The sequence below is a fragment of the Nelusetta ayraudi genome, unplaced genomic scaffold, assembly GCF_046127955.1.
Source record: "Nelusetta ayraudi isolate G7.1 ecotype Tasmania unplaced genomic scaffold, CSIRO-AGI_Nayr_v1 ptg000026l, whole genome shotgun sequence".
Classification (NCBI taxonomy): Eukaryota; Metazoa; Chordata; class Actinopteri; order Tetraodontiformes; family Monacanthidae; genus Nelusetta; species Nelusetta ayraudi.
In genome coordinates, this window is record NW_027466076.1 from 7588070 (window position 1) to 7606163 (window position 18094).

At 46.1% G+C, this 18094-nt stretch overlaps 1 protein-coding gene across 1 annotated transcript; it reads right to left on the reverse strand.

The window, feature by feature from the left end:
• Positions 1-13238: 13238 nt before the first annotated feature.
• On the reverse strand, positions 13239-17179 carry LOC142890443 (zinc finger protein 703-like). The gene is made up of 2 exons (XM_076029487.1): positions 17020-17179; positions 13239-16170 (listed from the first exon to the last, which is right to left on the reverse strand). Exons 1-2 carry the CDS (start codon positions 17095-17097, stop codon positions 14599-14601), a joined length of 1650 nt encoding a protein of 549 aa, XP_075885602.1. The 5' UTR covers positions 17098-17179; the 3' UTR covers positions 13239-14598.
• Between the last annotated feature and the right edge of the window lie 915 nt (positions 17180-18094).

Genomic DNA, 18094 nt, shown 5'->3' on the forward strand with positions numbered 1-18094 from the left:
TCATAATCCGGCGTCTGAGACCCGGAGCTGCTGCTCTCCATCATCTTCTGCCGCCTTTGCTGCACGACGCCGTCCAGGTCGGAGAAGACCTGCAGCGCACGTACAGGAAAACGGACAATGGGTACCACACACAGGGCGAGCGTTGTCGTGACATAGGAGCGGAGAGTTTCTATGGAGGCTTTTTAAGTGAATAAATAAACACAGAGAGGACAGCTGCACCGACCAGAGGGAGGGGCGGGGGACAGTCCATCCTGAAGCTGTTTTCACAGGAGGAAGGGACGGAGCTGTTGCACGTCTTGTCCACCTGGAGCAAAGCAAACATTAGCACGCCTGGAGACACAAACAGTGGGGAAGCTGCTAACAGCAGAATGCTAATATCGAAAAGGATTTGCAAGGACGCCCGAGTTGCATTACTGTTGCCTTCAACATTTACTCCTCTTTTTCAGTGCGTCTCTCCAGTCTGAATACTACTGCATACTAACTCACCACTAATGGCAGCTTTAATTGTAGGATCTTTGGTGGTGTCACAGTACGACCACATTTAGCCTTTATGGTGATATTTTATGAAAAGAAAAATGCAAATTACACCAACATAATGCCATCGTGGCTACAGTTGAAAATGAGCAAATTGTTGCTTCAACTTGGCTCAATACACCCTCTGTGTGCAACAGATGTAACATATGTAACTGGATGACTTGTAAACAAAAACGTTTCACATCAAATGTACTTTGACATTGCAAGCTGAAAAAGAAAAATTCAATTATAAAGAAAAAGTTTGGTTTTTTTTTTACCTCAAGATGAACGCAGATGGACTTGAGAATCTTGTAGGTTGTGTTTCGAGAGAGGAAGGACACGAACACGTGCTTCAAAACAGATTGTTGACAATAGATAACAATCAGGTTCATTGATGTAAACAAAACGTAAGCGTACGATGAGTTTGTAAACAGTGCTCTCACTTGATAGCTTTTCGTTTCGATCACAAGGGCGTTTGGCACCAGCAATGCGGTTTTGGTTTTCTTAATGAAGGTCACGGAAACCACGGCGATGGAGATCTGGATGAAAGGGTATGAAAGTGCATTTGAGACTCGGAGAGTCGGTGGTTCTCATGACTATTGGGATCTTCCTGTGCGAGAACCTTGGTGTCTTTGCCGAAGACTTTGGAGTGGAAGCAGATCCAGTTGTCGGAGACGAACATCTTGCCCTGGTACAGGATGTCTCTCTGCAGGGCGCACGTGTAGCCTGTCGGCCGCGACGTTCACGGTTAGCGAGCGGAAACCGAGCTGCCGGTGGCGTTCGTGGTAAAAGAGGAGTGAAAGAGGACTGACTTTGTCTGAGCGGCTCGTCCTTGCTGACCTCCTTGAACAGCTTGTGATACTGAGCGTTGGTCTTCGACGGCTGGTTAAAGGACAGAAAGACAGGACGCTTGAGCGAGCGGAAAATTCTGATGGCGACGGCGGAAACGAGGCAGGAGGCAGCGTTCCTACGTGGCTGGGCTGGGATTTCTTCCGTTCGACCTTTGCGTCCCAGTCGCTCGGACTCGCCGTCGGAGTCGGAGGAAGCTGCTCCGCAGGTTTCGACCTGGCAAACAAAAGGGATCCGTGTGCGTTTATGTTTCGGCCGCGGAGGCCCGAGGACGGGATGGGGGAAGCCAGTGCAGCTGACAGCTCAGGGGGAAAAAAAACAAACCCTGATATGAACGCATGGGCGTATTGTTAATGGAGCGAAAAAGACTTTCTCTCTGTTGTGTAAGAGCTGCTGACACCACAACAGTCCAGTGTGTAAACACACCCGTCACGCAGGTGAGCAGCAAACACAGCATGAACACATACAACGTCAAGTGCTACGTTATATAATTTTTAGTTCTTTATTTGTCGTCCTCGACTCTGGGGAGCACATTTAGCCCTCTGTTTGCAGCCTCCTCCATTAAAAAAAAAAAAAAAAAAAAAAGTTCGGCATAATGCTAAATATGATGCTCTGTTCGGAACTTCCACACATTTGGATGTGGACAGAGACAAGGCGGCCAGAACACAGTCCAGAGGAAGAGCTCACTGGGAAAGACATTGGCACCCTAGGTGACATCACATGGGGCTGGTTTTCAGAACTGCAAACTTTTAGCGCGCAAATTCTGAATAACGGAGCGAGCAAAAGCAATTTTTTTCCTAAGCAGTTTGTAACCCTGATGGTGGAGACAAAAGTGTTGTTACAGAACAAAGTGCAATTTGTACAATGAGGGATTTTAAGGGATAAGTTTAACCTCTGATATTTGTTCTGCGGATTGCTTTCAGCTGCTGGCCAGGTATCGCCTTACTTTTTCATAGTCAGTACAACCAATTAACATCAGCATTTATGTGTTTTGTTATGAATTTGTTAACACATCAAACAAAAAGTAATGAACATACATACACGGGCCAAGCACCAAATAACCAGCTAGCCTAGTTGGCACTCTAATAAACTTGGATCGGAGGATGGTTATGTCACCCTCATACGATCGCCGCCCCCAGTGCGCAAACATTTCACTAAGAGATATTTGTTTGATGCAATATCCCCTGATTACTTTTTGTTTAACTGTGAACTTAGAGTGCAAGTCAGTTCTGTAACCTCGCGAGTCGATGCTCAGACTTGAAATTGGAGCAATCAAAACCAATCTTTGTTTGCCCTCTCGCTTATTAATAATTCATCCTGTTTGAGGAAAAACAAAGTCAGCCAGCATCCACGTAGTAATAACAGAACTGCACATTTCAGAAGTTAATTTGCCACTTTCCTATTTTTGGAAATTACTCAGCGTAACTGTTGTTACCTTAACTGTTGTTTACCTCATGCTGGCGTCTCTCTTCCTTCTTTCCGAGGCCTCCGTCTCCGCGTCCAGGCAGAGCTGCAGGTCTGCAGGCGACCTTCCGGCCCTCCTGTGTCTCCGCTCGATGCCATTCTCCACCTCGCAGCTGATAGCACACATGCACACGCCAACCATCACTGGCACATCAAAAGCACGTGAGACGCACGCAAACTCCCACAAGTTACGCCAGACCAGGGCGGAGCTACACGGTGGCCAGTGGAGGGGATAATTTGACAAAACACTTTATTACACTTCCACACTACAGTGTGTCAAGTCCACAATTAAAACAAAAAGAACAACAACATGTATTTCTGACTTGATGCTTGGCCTGAATTTTGTTCTTTGTGGATACAAGACACTCGAGGAAAGAAATTCAATGTAACACTAACCCTGACCATATAAGCACATAAACTGATATAGGTTTACGCTGATACTGGTTTAACATTGGTGAAGATGTCCTCTAATTCAAAGGAATGGCGTCGGGCCGACTCTTAAAATGTCATCATGGCAACATGTAATAAATGCAAAACAAAACAAAACTAGGCTAACAATTAGCATAATAAAACAGTTGTGTTGTCATTTCAGATATCTACTTATTGTTGGTTATCTCACCCTGGCCCCCCTCCAGGAAAATGTTCTGCCTCCGCCACTGCGCCCGACTAACTCATTATGAAAAGCAGGCATTCACAAGCGAAGCTGCAAGTTATACGGAGACAAAAAAAAATAAAAAATGCTGCTGTTCTGCGCTACGTATACGAACAGAGAGAATCGGCTGAGCCCCAATAAAGCCGGTAGTGCACACAGACAGGAGCGCAGACTGTCTCTGGGTCGGGTCGGGGAGTCGGGCCCTTCTTCTCCTTCTCCACCTTCTCCATCTTAACGAGCAACTCACCACGGCCGAGCTCCTCTGGGCTCCTTGCTGCTGAGCTGCTCCGGAGCGGATAGCGGCGTCGCAGGTCTGTCAGCCTCCCCGCTCATCGGGACTCTGGTTCGATCACGGTTCACATCTCACCGCCGGCCACGGTCATGTCGTGTCCTTGGAAGCGCCCCCAGGAAGTTTTTGTTTTGTCGGTTTGGGGAGGGTTCGGTCTGCGGACCGAGGAGCCCGACAGAGGAGGAGCCGGGCGAGGGGAGGGCACCAGGAACTACCGGGAAGAGGAACGACAACAGTGGGAGGGCGATGTTCGAAAGCCTGGGAAGTTTTGGAAAGTTGGGAAAAGCGTAGTCCGTCAAAGGCGGACGACTTTGTCAAAGTAATCTAAACGCAGAAGTTTAAGTTTGTGCACAAACAGGAACGCGCATCTATAGCTGTATAAACTTTCAGCGGCTGTTTTATGCCACTTTTCTTTTTCTTTTTTTTTCTTTTTTATTGCCGCCGGTCAACTACCAAAAATGGGTGAAAGCTTCGTCGTGTGTTGCACCACAATGTCCAGCAGAGGGCGACAGAGTAGAGCGGATGAAATTTTCTATCATGTGACGGTGCCTTTTGATCACTTCAACGAAAACATCAACAACTCTGATCAATTCGTGGTCATGTTGCGGATTATGATATATTTGCGAATAAACGTTTTATGACAATTGAAAATACATAGTGTAGCATTTACGTGGTTGGATAGCATACTGTACTGTTTTTGTGTTACACTAACTTACTACTTTAAGTGCATACATACAGGAGAGCCGTGAACGAGCATAACAGCAAGACCTATTACATGTCCTGTGCCACATTGGTTGCACTGGAAATACTAAGAAAAAGAAAGCAATACTTCCACGTCACCTCAGACGTTTTCTTCAGTTTCCTTCATGGACCACCAGAGGTCGCTCTTGTTTAAGACTAAAATATCACGGGGGCATTGCGAGCAGCGGAATGGTCGGAGTTTATCAGGCACCATGGAGACGGCTGGATTGCTAGTAATGCGGTCTAGCAGATAGTTAGCCGACCATTAATCACGGTTGGTTAGATAAGGGGTCAAAGGTTGAAAAAGCTGCTATTCTTTGTTTTAACAGTGCAGCTAATGCAAGACACCCAGAAGACAATGAAGCAGTTAGCATCTTATGGTTTTTCGTGTTTGTTTATTTGGCTTGCTTGTTTGTTTGTTTTTTAAAGATAAACTAAAGATTTCATACAACTTCAATGTTTGTTTTTTAATTAACTTGTAGTGACATTTAGCCAGTCTTTCTAGTGGTTGAATCTTTGCAAAGCTAAATCAAGCTGTCTGAGGCATTGTTGAGCAGGGAGGAAGTAAATCTGTGTAAGTGTAGACATAAGTGTGTATCAAGAATAAAACTGTACAACGAACAAATTAATTACACAACTACACAATCAAGAAATTAATAGAAAATGGAAAAAATAAAATCTACTCAAAGTAAAAGCAACAAATCCTATTATTTCAAGTATTTTCTTTGATGGCTTAGCGCCCAGTGACACGGTTTGTTAGCTGCTGAGCTAACAACCCTGAGTCCAAGTTATCAGCTGAACGGGGCTTCAACTGGGCTTTGAACTCGTCAACTTTAAATACAAATATATACATATTTTTTAAAGTATAAATTAAATAGTAGAGAGTATTTTCTCCACGTTGCCTTCTGTATTTGCTCCCCCCCCCCCCCCCCCCCCCCCAGCTTCCACTCTTTGTGCTATAGGCGAAGGTAAGCTAACAATTTCCTCTCCAAATGAAGCTTGAACAGACTTTGGTGCACCATCAATCTTCTCTCTTGTCAAGAACAGATGTATTTCCTCTGCTTTGCCTCGAGGTCTGCTGAAAAGAGTTGATAATTAGATTAAATTGGGCATTAGGTGATTTCCATTGGCAACATTTGAGTGAGTGCGTGTGAGTGGAAAAGATGCTTTTTTCCCCCCACCCTCTCCTGAGAAACATCTCCTTCAACAGGCCTTTTCAGAGGCTGTCAGATATTCCGCCACGGAAAAATAGATGGAGAGCAAGGAGGGCTCGGAGAAATAGACGGATACTGTGTGAGGGAGAGTGCAAAAAAAACAAAAAAAACACTAGCGCTCAGTGACGGGGGAAGATTGAAGTCCTGTTAAGTGCCCTGCTTGAAAGCATGTCTGGCCTCATTAGCTGTCAGTTGCAACAATACCGGGCTGGCAGCGAAGACAGGTTGGAGTCTAGCGGTCATAAATCACTCCTCGACAGCTGCCTGACAGGCTGGGAACCTGCGCAGAGGCGAGCGGGCAAAACCCTCGGAGCCTCGACACTGCGCAGGCACACAGCCGCGCAATAATCGCAGGAATAATCGCTGGCTTGCCCTGAAATTACACACGGCCCGGGTGAAAAAAAAGAAGGGGGGAAAAAAAGGGGGCTTTGACTTCACATGTAACCCCTGGTATCCTGTGTGTGCGCCTATGTGTGTGTGTGTGTGTGTGTGTGCGTCCATTAGCTCAATGAGCAGTGGCTCTGCTGACTCTTGAGGGGCAGGGCGGGGGCGAAAGAGCAAGGCCTGCAGGTCATTAATCACTGGCCCTGACACGCAGAGCAGGAGGCCAAGGCTCCCCCTATACACACAGCTGCCGAAGGCCACACTCGGTGAAACACCTCCCCAATCCCACAGCGCCTGCGGCTCTCATCTGTCCAACTTCCTCACTGTTTGTGTCCGTCATCTGCCGCTGTCAGCTCGGGCACCACCTCCTCATCCCCGCTGCCACTCGTGACAACTGAAATTTGGACTCACCCTTCCGCCCTCCCCGCTCCCGCACCCAAGAGCCAAGGGCAGCGGTGTCACATCCAGCAGGATTAGCAGGGCTACGCGGCTTCAAACACTTTGCTCCACGTTTCACTCAACAGCTTCATATGGACTGCCATCTAATTTGGTTTGAAGTCCACGTTTCCCCCCAAGGGAGGATTAGCAAATTAAATGCCCGTAACACCAGAGGCAAGTCGACAGGACAGCTGTAAATTATAATAATGCAAAATTCTAGCTAGAATTTGTCGCAGTAACCCGGCACGCCACATCTGTTGGATTGATTCCACACATCCATCTGGTAAAGAGCCATTAGAGCGTGTTTCTTAAGAGGAAGCCAATTCAAAAATATTTTTAACAGGTGATCTGACAAGGCCTTAAAGCAGAATTGTATTTTGAAATTAATTTGGTGGCACAGAGAATTGAAAATCTTTAAATAATTGACGAGGCATAGACACCTATTATATAATTTCAACATATACATATGCAGTGTTTAAAATCAAATGGCTGCAATCAATTAACATCTAATTAAACAGATCAAATCTGACCTGTGGCCCTTTTGTGATATCACAAGGAGCTACTTTTTTTATAGTTTACAGGCTGAAAAAATGTAAAATACGAAGAAAAAAAAAATTGCAATTGCAAATTTGGCTTTGTGTTTTCGTCACATCTGTAAGAAAGCTGATTGGCTCTGAAGTGCTGGAATGCATTGGACACAGATTAGAGTGGAGTTTGGCAAGATGGATGTGCGTGATTTCAGTGGTGAAATCTCATCCACCCAGCTGCCACGCAAGGTTACTGTTTCAGTAACGACAACTTAAAATTGCGATGAGTGAGTCTCCTCATTTTCACAGTTCTGGTTATTAGTGTGTAATAGTATTCCAACTTTGTTATAATGATACTACAAAACAAAAGAATAGCACACAGTATCTCCCTTTCAGTTTTTCCCTCGCAGACTGTCATCTGGATCTCATGCTTGGAAAGAAGAACTAGAAGGAAAAAAAAAAACCCTCAACCTAATGACAAGGAGGAGGGAAAAAAAGACGTATCAATACTGAAGTGAAAATTAAAAGCCAAGAGTAAACTTTCACAATAAAAGCTGCGCTTCACTTCAGCATTCTGGCGGTTGTACGTCATGGCAACACGTCCAAATCCATCAGATTACCACACAAGTTCGAAAAACTGAATGTACTCTCTCATTCTCCTTCCCATCCGCTGCCATGACATCAGCCAGCGCTGCAGCTGTTTGCATAATGATTAAGTCCAGTCCGGCTGGAAGACACTGGAACACTGTTTCATCATTCACAGCCAGTAAATCTCCAGTTCGGCCGCAAGACATCTGCTGAAAGCCGATTCCTTATCAGGCCTCCAGCATGAATTTCTCGCAAACATCTGGAGCTGAGTGAGGACTTGAGCTCAGCAAAGAGGCCAGAGGAGTCAGGAGGACGTCTAATTGGCCACTATGTGTTGACACTTTCTATGAGTGTGGAGATCAACAACAGCTTTTTGCGGCGATCGTTAGCGGCACAAACAACATATGTCTTCGGGGCCACTTCTAATTAGAATCTGACATATTTTGCATCGCTTGAAATATTTTTGGTCGTCAACCCAAATTAAGCATGGAAACGAAAATCAACTTAGACATTAACACATGAGTGAGCCCCGCGCGGAATCCTGCCTGCTAGTCATTTTTGCTGTGATGAATAAATAAATAAATAAATGAATAAATAAATCTTTTATCAAATCTGAAATCATCTCCACAGCCACTGATCTTACACAAAGCACAAAGAAAAAGACATTCCCCCCTCCCCGGGTCATCACCAACACTTTACTAATCAGTTGGAACATGGATGACATCTTAAAAGGATGATTAGAAAGTGAACCTTGAATCTACACGTTCATTTGACACTTCTGTGGTGAAAGTTTAGCACGGGGCCGATGATCAATTATTCTTAGTAGTATTTAAATCACATCATTAGGAATCATCAGCTCAGGGCCCCTCATTAGACCAAACCATGAGCCATTTGTCAACGGTTAGCGATTAACTGACAAGCTGTTATCACTGTGCCTCAGATTTAATCTCTGGCTTACTACTAAGTGGTTGTGGGCGACAAGAAACCACGGTCGCATCGTATTAGCGACCAAAAATAATTTGACCAAATGTGACCTTGTTGAAATATCTGTGTAGATTTAGCCGAATAAATTCAAACGTAATTTCGTTATCTATTAGTCAATCTTAAATGAATGGAAGCGTACAAGTGGCTAAATGAAGGCATCCAGTGTGCCACGGGTTGGATTTGTTCACAGTGTCAGTCAGAATTTCTGCATCATGCATGGTGTCACATGGTGACTTGTTGGCCGTGTCATCGCCATGTGACTGATGGATGTGGGTGACCTCGCTGACACTTTCTCGTGGTTTCTATGTTGAACATGAAAAGCGGAGCCTAATATTTTGGCATCCAAAATTCAGCCTTCAATCATGACATATTAAATAGTGAACATGTGGAGGTTAAGAATAGGGACAATTTAGATTTTTGAAAGAAAATGTAGAAGCAGAAAAATCTGATTTCATTTTGATGTATATATACACATGTAGCTTTAAGTATTCAGGAGCCACTTAACTTCGAAATCAGATGAGATTAGTGAGTTTTGTCGGCCTTATATAACCAAAATACCAAATTCAAACAAACGTCCAGCAAGAATTGAATTCATTGTCATGAGGGGAAAACTGAAACTGAACCCCAGATATGACGTCCTCATCATAAAAAAGTTGGCCTTCAGTCACCCATGTGGACAGCCGGCCTTGGCGAGGTTGGCATTAATTTTCGGAAAAAGTCTCCGCAGGGTAACAATAGCACATGTACAAACACATACTGTGTTCCCTGCTAATGGCGGAGATCCGCTGCTAGACTAAACAACAGCGTTTGAGTGGATTTTCTGCCCCTCATTAATCATCCTGACAGCCTGAAATACATTTCCTCCCTAATGACTGCATTTGAGTAATCACGTCTGCTTGTTTCCAGCCTGTATCTCCTTCCCATTCGGTTTTCTTACTTCTCTGTCTCTCGCCATCATCTGTGTGTATTTTGGAGGCTTCTCGCCTGACCTCCCAAGTGTGTGGTGTGGCGTAGCGCGGCGTTGGCTCCGGGGGCCCGGGCGGGCCCACTGCAGCGGTAACATTCATGGAGAGGGCATGTATAAAAAAAAAAAAAAAGGAAAAAGGAACAAAAAAAAACAACATGAGGGAATGTGGCCGTGCAGATTCGAATGCGGAGGGCAGAAGAATGTTGTCACCGTCTTGCATGTGGCTCACCCACAGGCACCCGCTGGCTTCCAGGCCTCGTGCTGGCCGCTGCCAGAGCACGTTCTCCCGTTAAGCACCGAGGCCTGTGATGCATGAGGGCTGACAAGTGAGCTGGGAGTCCTCAGAGAGCAGGCGGATCAAAACCAGCTGGGGCCGTGCACATTAGCGGAGGAGCCATAATTGCAGTTGCCCTCTTGTACGCCGCTGAACTCCCTCCGTTGCCATTTTCCTTTCCCTCAACGACCGACTTGGTTTTGACAAATAGGCAGAGGGAGGTGAGACATCGCCCCTTTTGTCGCAAATAAAAACACGTCCACGCAGCACGGGCCCGTTCATCCATGGCCAATCTGGCACCGCGAGTGCCGCGGCGCTCCGACGCAGAGCGTCTGTTTTCAACTTTTTCCCCCTCCGGGGCCGATGGCTGGATGTAAGTTATGGGTAGTTTAGAAACATCAGTATAGCACAGCCGACATCTGTGTCCTCTTTATTTTTGGACCAAAAAAAAAGCCCACATAGTCGGATGATGGATGGAGTGATAAAGCTGGAGAGAGGACAAAATGAAAGCGCAGGGATCTATTTCTGGGAAAGCTGTCTGCGATCCGTAACTCACAGACAATTCAAAATAAGTAGCGGGGGCATGTGTTTGCAATTTGTGACTGGGCTTTAATGATTTTTATTGCAAAGAAAGAGTTTCTCCAGCTCCTCTCTCTTTCTCTCTCTCTCGCTCTCTCTCTCGGACCCCCCTTTTTTGGCACTGATCTGGGCCGATAAAGAGATTAAAGCATTGTCATGTGATGAAGGAGCGCCTCGGCGGTCTGTCATCATTAATCACTGTCGCTGTCAAGCTGCACCCTGGACTCAATCTGGGCAGACTGCAACAATACACAGACACAGTTCGTGCACTGGTGCAAAATATGTGCTTTGGAGTCCTGAATACAAAGGCGAGGCCGCAACTTTGAGTTGTTGCCTGGCAAGGGGTAACACCCCAGATTAATTTGGTGACGTGTGATGCTGATGATAATTATAATAATAATAATTTAAAAAAATCAACTTCCTTGACGGTGATAAACCTGAAGATCCGGCCTCACCGTCACGTTATTGGCCGCGGTGCAACTCCTGTGGAAACCGATGTCAAACAACACGGCCTTGCTTCAGGAAACAAATGAAGCACGTAATTAAAATGTGAAAACAAAGTTATTATGGTCGGCAGCTGCATCGAATGAGTAATGACTAGGGGACTGTGTGAAAGTTGCTGGTACTGGAGTGGGAGGCTGAACCGCGAGAGCAAGAGCCAAAGGAGCAAAACTGAAAAAAAGAGCCGAGGCTGATGGAGAAAATTACTCATTTCTAAGGAAAGTGAAGACAAAAAATAAGATGTTAGCACATCAAACGGAAGTTGGTGGATTAGAAATTATAACCCGGTCATCCATAATTTTGGCCCGAATGAACCAAGGCCTGTCTGTATATTTGATTACACTGTAAATGTAATTTAACAGTCAACTGTCAATGCTCACGTTATATAGTATGTAGAATTGGATAATAGAGGAATTAACGCTATGTTCCAGTGCTGCGCAACACACAAGTCTATGTCCATAAATGAACTGAAATGGACCATGCGCATCAACTCTTATCTGATTAGGAATTACATCACATCCACGGCTGTGACTCAATAAACAGCCGTGTTAATCAAAATACAGAGAACAATACATTCCTGTTCCTGTTCTTGTTTCGCAACTCGTCAGCGTTACTTTACTTCAAGGCCCTTATCAAAAAGAAACCATAAGTAAACAGTTTTATGTACACATGCCATAAAAGGAGATGTTTGATGATCACAGTCGTCACCACAGGCAAGGACATCTCTGGGTACAAGCTTAGTTGACAAACAGGTGTGACTGGTCACCCATAGGGGGCACCCCAATCCAATGATCTCAAACGACTTATCATTAGAAGGCCGGACAAGTACAAATAGCGACATGAAAAGGTAAAGGTGATTTAAAAAAAAAAAAGTCTGGGAGCTGATAGACACATGGACATGCCATCGTACAAGCTTGATAGATTATCATTCTATTTTTTGATGGGGGCGTGTTATATATCCAAGCCGCAATGTGGCCTTGGAAGATAAAGTAGTGGCAACATCATGCTTTCACCGGTCCAACTCGTGAGACTCAATGAGACTGGATCTGTTTTCCGGGCCGTATCGGGGGGCGGGGGAGGCAACGTGAAACCTCCTGATTGGAGATTCAGGTTCTTGTGCCCCCGTCCTGAACCCAGAAACTGCAGAGCGGAGTCTCAGACCTGCGAAAAGGAAGCACTCTCTCCTGTTACAGCGCCGACAGGCTGGTTTTGAGCCCCCCCTCCCCCCTCCTAACCTCCCCTCCCCCGCGGCGCGTCTTGTCAGAGCTGTGAGTGACCGGCGCGGGTCATCTATACTTCGCCAAGGGAGTCGCCGTGTCATGTTGCTGGGAAATGGCGCATTAACGCTGCCAATCATGCGGCAGGCGCGGAAACCCGAGCGACTGTCGGGCCGTTCGTCAAGCGCAAGGGAACGCCGATGTTTATCAGGATCCACCTGCGCAACAAGGCGACTGGGTTTGGACTCCTCTGCCATGTAAGTTTACCCGCTTTGCTAAAACACGCCATTGGATAGAATCCACGCGCTTGAACCTGGGCTGCTGTCTCTTTAAGGTGGCACTGCGTTTACTGCCAAGAGGTGGAATGTGAGCTGCGTCCCTGTGCTGTGCTTAAAATCTGCTTTTGACACGGGAGAATCCAGATGAGGCACATTTTTTGCAGCCATCATTCAGAGGCGACTTGTTTTTCTTTTGAGCGACAAAAAGCCTTTGGTGCAGATCCAGCCGACAACAAAGCTACTCCATCATCAGTCTGGCTGTTCCCCTCTCAACATCACCTTGGTCTCCCATCAAGGTCTGGGTATGCTCACCGACACCGGGCCTTAGGCGACAGTGTGAGGCACAAAGTTTGAATTTGCTCCAAAAACTGAAAACATTGTCGTTGTGATGATCAAACATAGCAATAATACTTTTCCACACAGTCCGTTTATTGTGACGTTCAATTTTGTGGGTAAAAAGAGAACAGGAGAGTAAATGAATGAAACTGTAAAATTAAGATCAACATATAAAGCATAAATATATATTTTTTTTTTTTGCGTAGACCTCTGTGCAAAACGGTTTTGACACCAGTCTGGTGCCGTGTTTTGTGTCAGAACTCTGCATCATTTACAAGTACATTACATTGTGTTCATCCAAATGGAGTTTTGAACAGGGAACTACCAGGAACCCTGAAAATATGTTGTTTCTAAGAGAGTCTCTCCTCTGCTGATTAAAAGGCAAAATGCTCAGAAATACTAGAAATACAAAAAAACCCCTCAGAAATAAAGACAACAGAGCATACATCTTCAGCATGATTTATTTAACAAAATATGACCTGCTTTTGAAGGGAATGCCACCGTAAGGCATTCCAGTTTACAAAAAAGGAGCACATCTCATTTTTCTGACTTTCTGCAGAAATAATAATAATAAAAAAAAAAAGGTTAAAAAGCTCAAAGTTAAGGGACAGTTATTGAAGTGTGATTTCAACATCTGCAACCCTGTAAAAACAAAACAGAGAGTTATGCCAAAACATTATATCCAACATCTGTCAAGTGCCTTCCAGCATGTCTGCACCGAGCACTGTGGAGGAGAACCAGATTGATATGGTAAACATCAAAGCCAGGTTCCCGGTGAAAAATAAATACAAATTCTCAGTAGGCACAAACGAAACATAAGGAGCCAAAACAAACCGTAACTAATCGGCACGCAGAACAAACAGTTATGTGTGTATGCTTCCCTCAAGCCTACGTGCGTCTGCTGCAAGAGCCGCACTTACGTCAGTCCATGGCTGCAGCTTGTTCCCATGCCTGACACTACGCTAAATCATCATCGTTTGCTGTAAGGACGCAGAACATTCAAGTGCTGTTTAAAGTGTCCGCCCATCAATTTGCCAAGGCTAGTAAAAGTCACCAAAGGACAGGCATGCCTATTGTGATGAAATCCAAGTAACGTGGGGGGAAGCAAGAGACAAGTCGCACAGGGATCAGGAACCTTAACATCTATCATGATGAAGAAACAAGAAGTGTGAATATGTACTCAGGTCAACAATCCTCTGTTCCTCCTCTTGCACTCCCGTCGAGCTTCCATAAATCCTGTCTTTTCTCAGAAGAAGTAGCATCCTGTAGTATCCACCACAAAGAGAAGTAACAGTTCCGTATTTTGGATTATCTACCCCTTGGCTTTGCGGAGTAATAGTAGTAGTAGTAATAGTAGTAGTAGTAGTAGTAGCAAGAAGTTTAAATGAGAAGAGAAATAACATTCTGGGTTGGGGAGTAGCAAGTTATTTTATCAAAAATAACTGAGAAGGGCAAATACTAACAAAATCTGCCTTGAACACCTCTGACGCTGGCAAACCAAGTGTTTAAATTTCTTTAAAATCCATATAAAAAGTCAGTCCTGTAAAAACATGAATTTGGCGTCTTATTTAGGCCTTGTGTGCTGGACTGTCCTCGTCGGGAGCCATTACCTGGGTCCCTCGTTGCCCAAAAATGGACAATCTGTTTCCTCCTCTTTCCAGCATTTGTGCCAAGCTAAGCTAAACTGGAGAGAGCCGTGTTCCACCTCTCATCAAACACTCCAAAAAGCAGTAAAAGATATTTCCAAAAAAAAAAGAAAGAAAAAAGCTGAAACATTCCTTTGAACATGTGAGTAGATGCTTATCACTGGTAGCCCAAAGCAGAAGCAGATCCCAGTCTTTGGCTGTAGAGAGCGTAGTGAGGGTAGTACGGGCCCGTGGTGGGCAGAGAGTGCAGGGCGATGGAGGACGGTCCGGGAGGCAGATGGACCTTACTGTAGGGATGATAGCGGCCTAAACCCAGGCTGGGGGGAGCCCTGAGGGAGAGGGAACTTTGCATGGAGCCTGGACTGCTCTGGTGCGGGAGATGGAGGTGGCAGGACGCAGGTCCAGAGGTGGAGCCCGCGAGCAGCTTACCGTCCATCCCGATGGGAAGAACCGTGTGTGTGCGTAGGTGGGCCAGGAGTTCCTCTGAAGTGGTAAAACGTTTGTCGCAAGGCCCCCCGGCTGAGACCCAATTACAGGCATGAGGCAGCGGGTCATTGGGGAGCATGAAGCCATACGTGTAGAGGGGATGGGACAAGGAAGAGGTCACGCTGGACGAGAGAGAGCCTTGGTGGAGGGAGTGGAGCGGGTGGGAAGGGTACACCAGTGGGAAGTTTGACTTTAGGGTGGATGAAGGGTCATGGATGCAGGAGTTGCAGTTGCTTCCACCCAGATGGGGCACACTGGGGTAACTTAGGCAGTAGGGGTCCCTGCATAGGCCCTGCATGAAGGATGGGGGTGAGGCCCCGGTTAGAGGGCTGGAGCTTGGGTGCTTCCCAGGAACTCCCATTCCTCCCACACCAAGGCCTGACTTTGTCGGATCCAACCCAGGGACAAATTGGGACGGGTAGCCTGCGTAAGCACCCACTAAAGATCCATGGTAGCCAACATTGGAGGCGGGCAGCGGAAAGAGAGGCTGGCTCGTCTTGTAAGGGGAAATGGGTGTGATGCGCCCGGGACCCAGGCTCGGCTGGGTAGACTCCGCTTTTCCTCCCTCGTGAGCGGAGGCGCCGTCGGAGCTGCCGTTACTACAGTTTGTGCTTTCGCGGACGTGGCTGGAGTTTGCCGAGTGAGGGCCGTCAGAGTTGGCCTTGCTTGCTTCGGCGTCCTTTTTGGGATGGCTGTTATTGCTGTTGGTGGTGGAACCAGTGGGGCTGCCCTGCTCGCGAGCACTTTCTTCGCTGGGAGCCTGGCCGTGTCCTGTGGACTGTCTACCAGGAGACTGGTTCTGTCTGTGAGTGGGCTGCTGCTGCTGCTGCTGCTGCTGCTGCTGCTGAGCGAGTCCCGGTGGGCTGCTGCTGCTGGTCCTAGAACTGGGTGAGGCAGCATGGGGCGGGTAGGACTGCTGGCCAGTGGTGGAACTGCCAGTAGTGGTAACATTATTGCTGGGCACCCTGAACCCCATTTTGTCGTTGCTGCTGGAGCTGCTGGTGGTAACTCCGTCACGGCGACAGTCTCCGCTGCCTTTGCTGTAGGGTTTGAAGCTGCACTTGTCCTCCAGGGAGGGGCGGTGCTCCCCCAGCTTCAGGCTGGAGACGGACGACCGGCTGCTGGACTCCTTGTCTCCCTGAGTGCAGGAGGAGCCCAGCTTGGACGAGGATGGAGGGTCTGGTTTACCAATCTGAGAGCACGTCTGTGCCAGCAGGGCCAGTGGACTCTTCTTGGCATCCAGCTACAACAAATACACATTCAGATTAACCTCTGTGTTTATTTTTAGTGGATTTTCAAGACCAAAGCAAAGGCTCCACTTTCAGGCATTCTTAGTTTACTGCATAGTAAACACAGATTACTCAGGCCTACTAATACAAAATGAACTAGTAATTAAACAAAACAATGTATGATTATTTGCAACAAAAAAACCCATACATATTTTGTGTCATCACATAATAAATAACTATACAGAAGAAAATGTAATTTGCTAGTTTTTTTTTTTTTTTTTAACTAAAACATATAACCACTTCCTGATGTGTCTTTTAAAAGTAAAACGATTAGCTATTACACATAATTTAACTTAGTTGACTATTACTTGCTGTTTTTCCCCCTCTTTTAGAAGGAGCCTTGGATGAGGAATTTAAAGCCATTTAAACGACGTCAACCCGGGATTATTTCGGGGAAACTGACAGAAATTATCTAAAGACTATCGACATATTGATCGATCCGTTTAGGGGGAATTTTTTTTTTTTTTTTTTTTTTTTTTTTTTTTTTTTAAATACGTGCCTATCTCAGCTCTGTTGCGCAAGTCCTCCAAGACATGACATCGCTATGTTAGTTCGCGGAAGACCTGCTTGCTATCTCTCCATAGGATCGATCTTTGTTCATTCCAGTAAAAGTTGAAATCAGATTTCAACTTCCTGCGCACGCGGGTTAAGTACGGCGGTTTGAAAATGTTGCAGAAGTAAACGCAACATCTGTGCCAAATAAAATATCGCAGCGATGTTTTTTTTAAAAAAACAACAACAACAACAACAACAACAAAAATGACATTAAAAAAAAAACAAAAAAAAACAACTAGGTAACCTACCTCAATGCTGACTGGTGCGGACGTCAAAGGCTGCAAATAATCCGGATGCAGCAAGTGTCCCGTGTGCGCCGTCAACATCTTGATGACTCGGATGGGGAGCCGCTTGGCCTGACGGAGAGGGTCCAGGGGGGTCAACAGAGAGACGACGGCGCCGGGACGGAGGTGCGCTGCGCCGCTGCTCTCGCTCTGCTCGATCCGCGTACACACTCGCTCCGCGGCGGGGGGATATTTCATTGGACAGGGGGCGCTGCGCTCGACGGGCGGTGTGGGCGAAGAGCGGCGTGCGTCACTGTCCCGGTTTCCCCCCCGCAAAAAATAAAATAAAATAAAATAATTAACAACAAGGAAGAGAAAAAAAAAAAAAGAAGAAGAAAAAAAAAATCAAGAGCGAATGCGCGGAGAGGTTAAATATAATCCATGCGGTCAGAATATCCACACTGCTGGAGACGCTGCTCAGTCCGTCTGAGGCATCTTCTTCTTTTTCTTCTTCTTCTTCTACTTCTCCGCTCCGAACCAGACCGAGGGCAGACAGTCCGACGCGAGTCAGTGACCATGAACACCGCGCAGATTTTCTTTCTTTCTTTCTTTCTTTCTTTCTTTTTTTTTTTGTAAACGCGTGTCGTCCGCGACACCTTCCTTTAATGAGTTCCAAGTGTTGCAAAGACCGCCGCGGTGCCTCCGCTCCGGACCTCAGCAGCTCACTGATCGCACCCAGCCGGCAGACTCCGTCCAGAGCGTCCCGCTGGCTGGCTGGCTGGCTGCATCGCAAATGAGCTGGGCGGAGACAGTGGAGGCGAGGGCGGGGCTACGACATCCTCAAAGTCAACAAATCGGCCCTTTTAAAAACTATCTTATCTTTTGACTGACTGGTTGATGTATTTTTTGTTATTATTAACTTGGAGCCGACGTTAACAGATAAGACATATTTAGATTTTAAACTCGTGTTCAAAATGTTTAAAGCACCTTACCGTACCTGCTTTCAAAACAAAGCAACAACAACAGGTTTCAAAGTACATTTGTAAGAAAAAAAAAAGAAAAAAAAGTTTCATGTGACCGATACTGTCACATTCCTTTG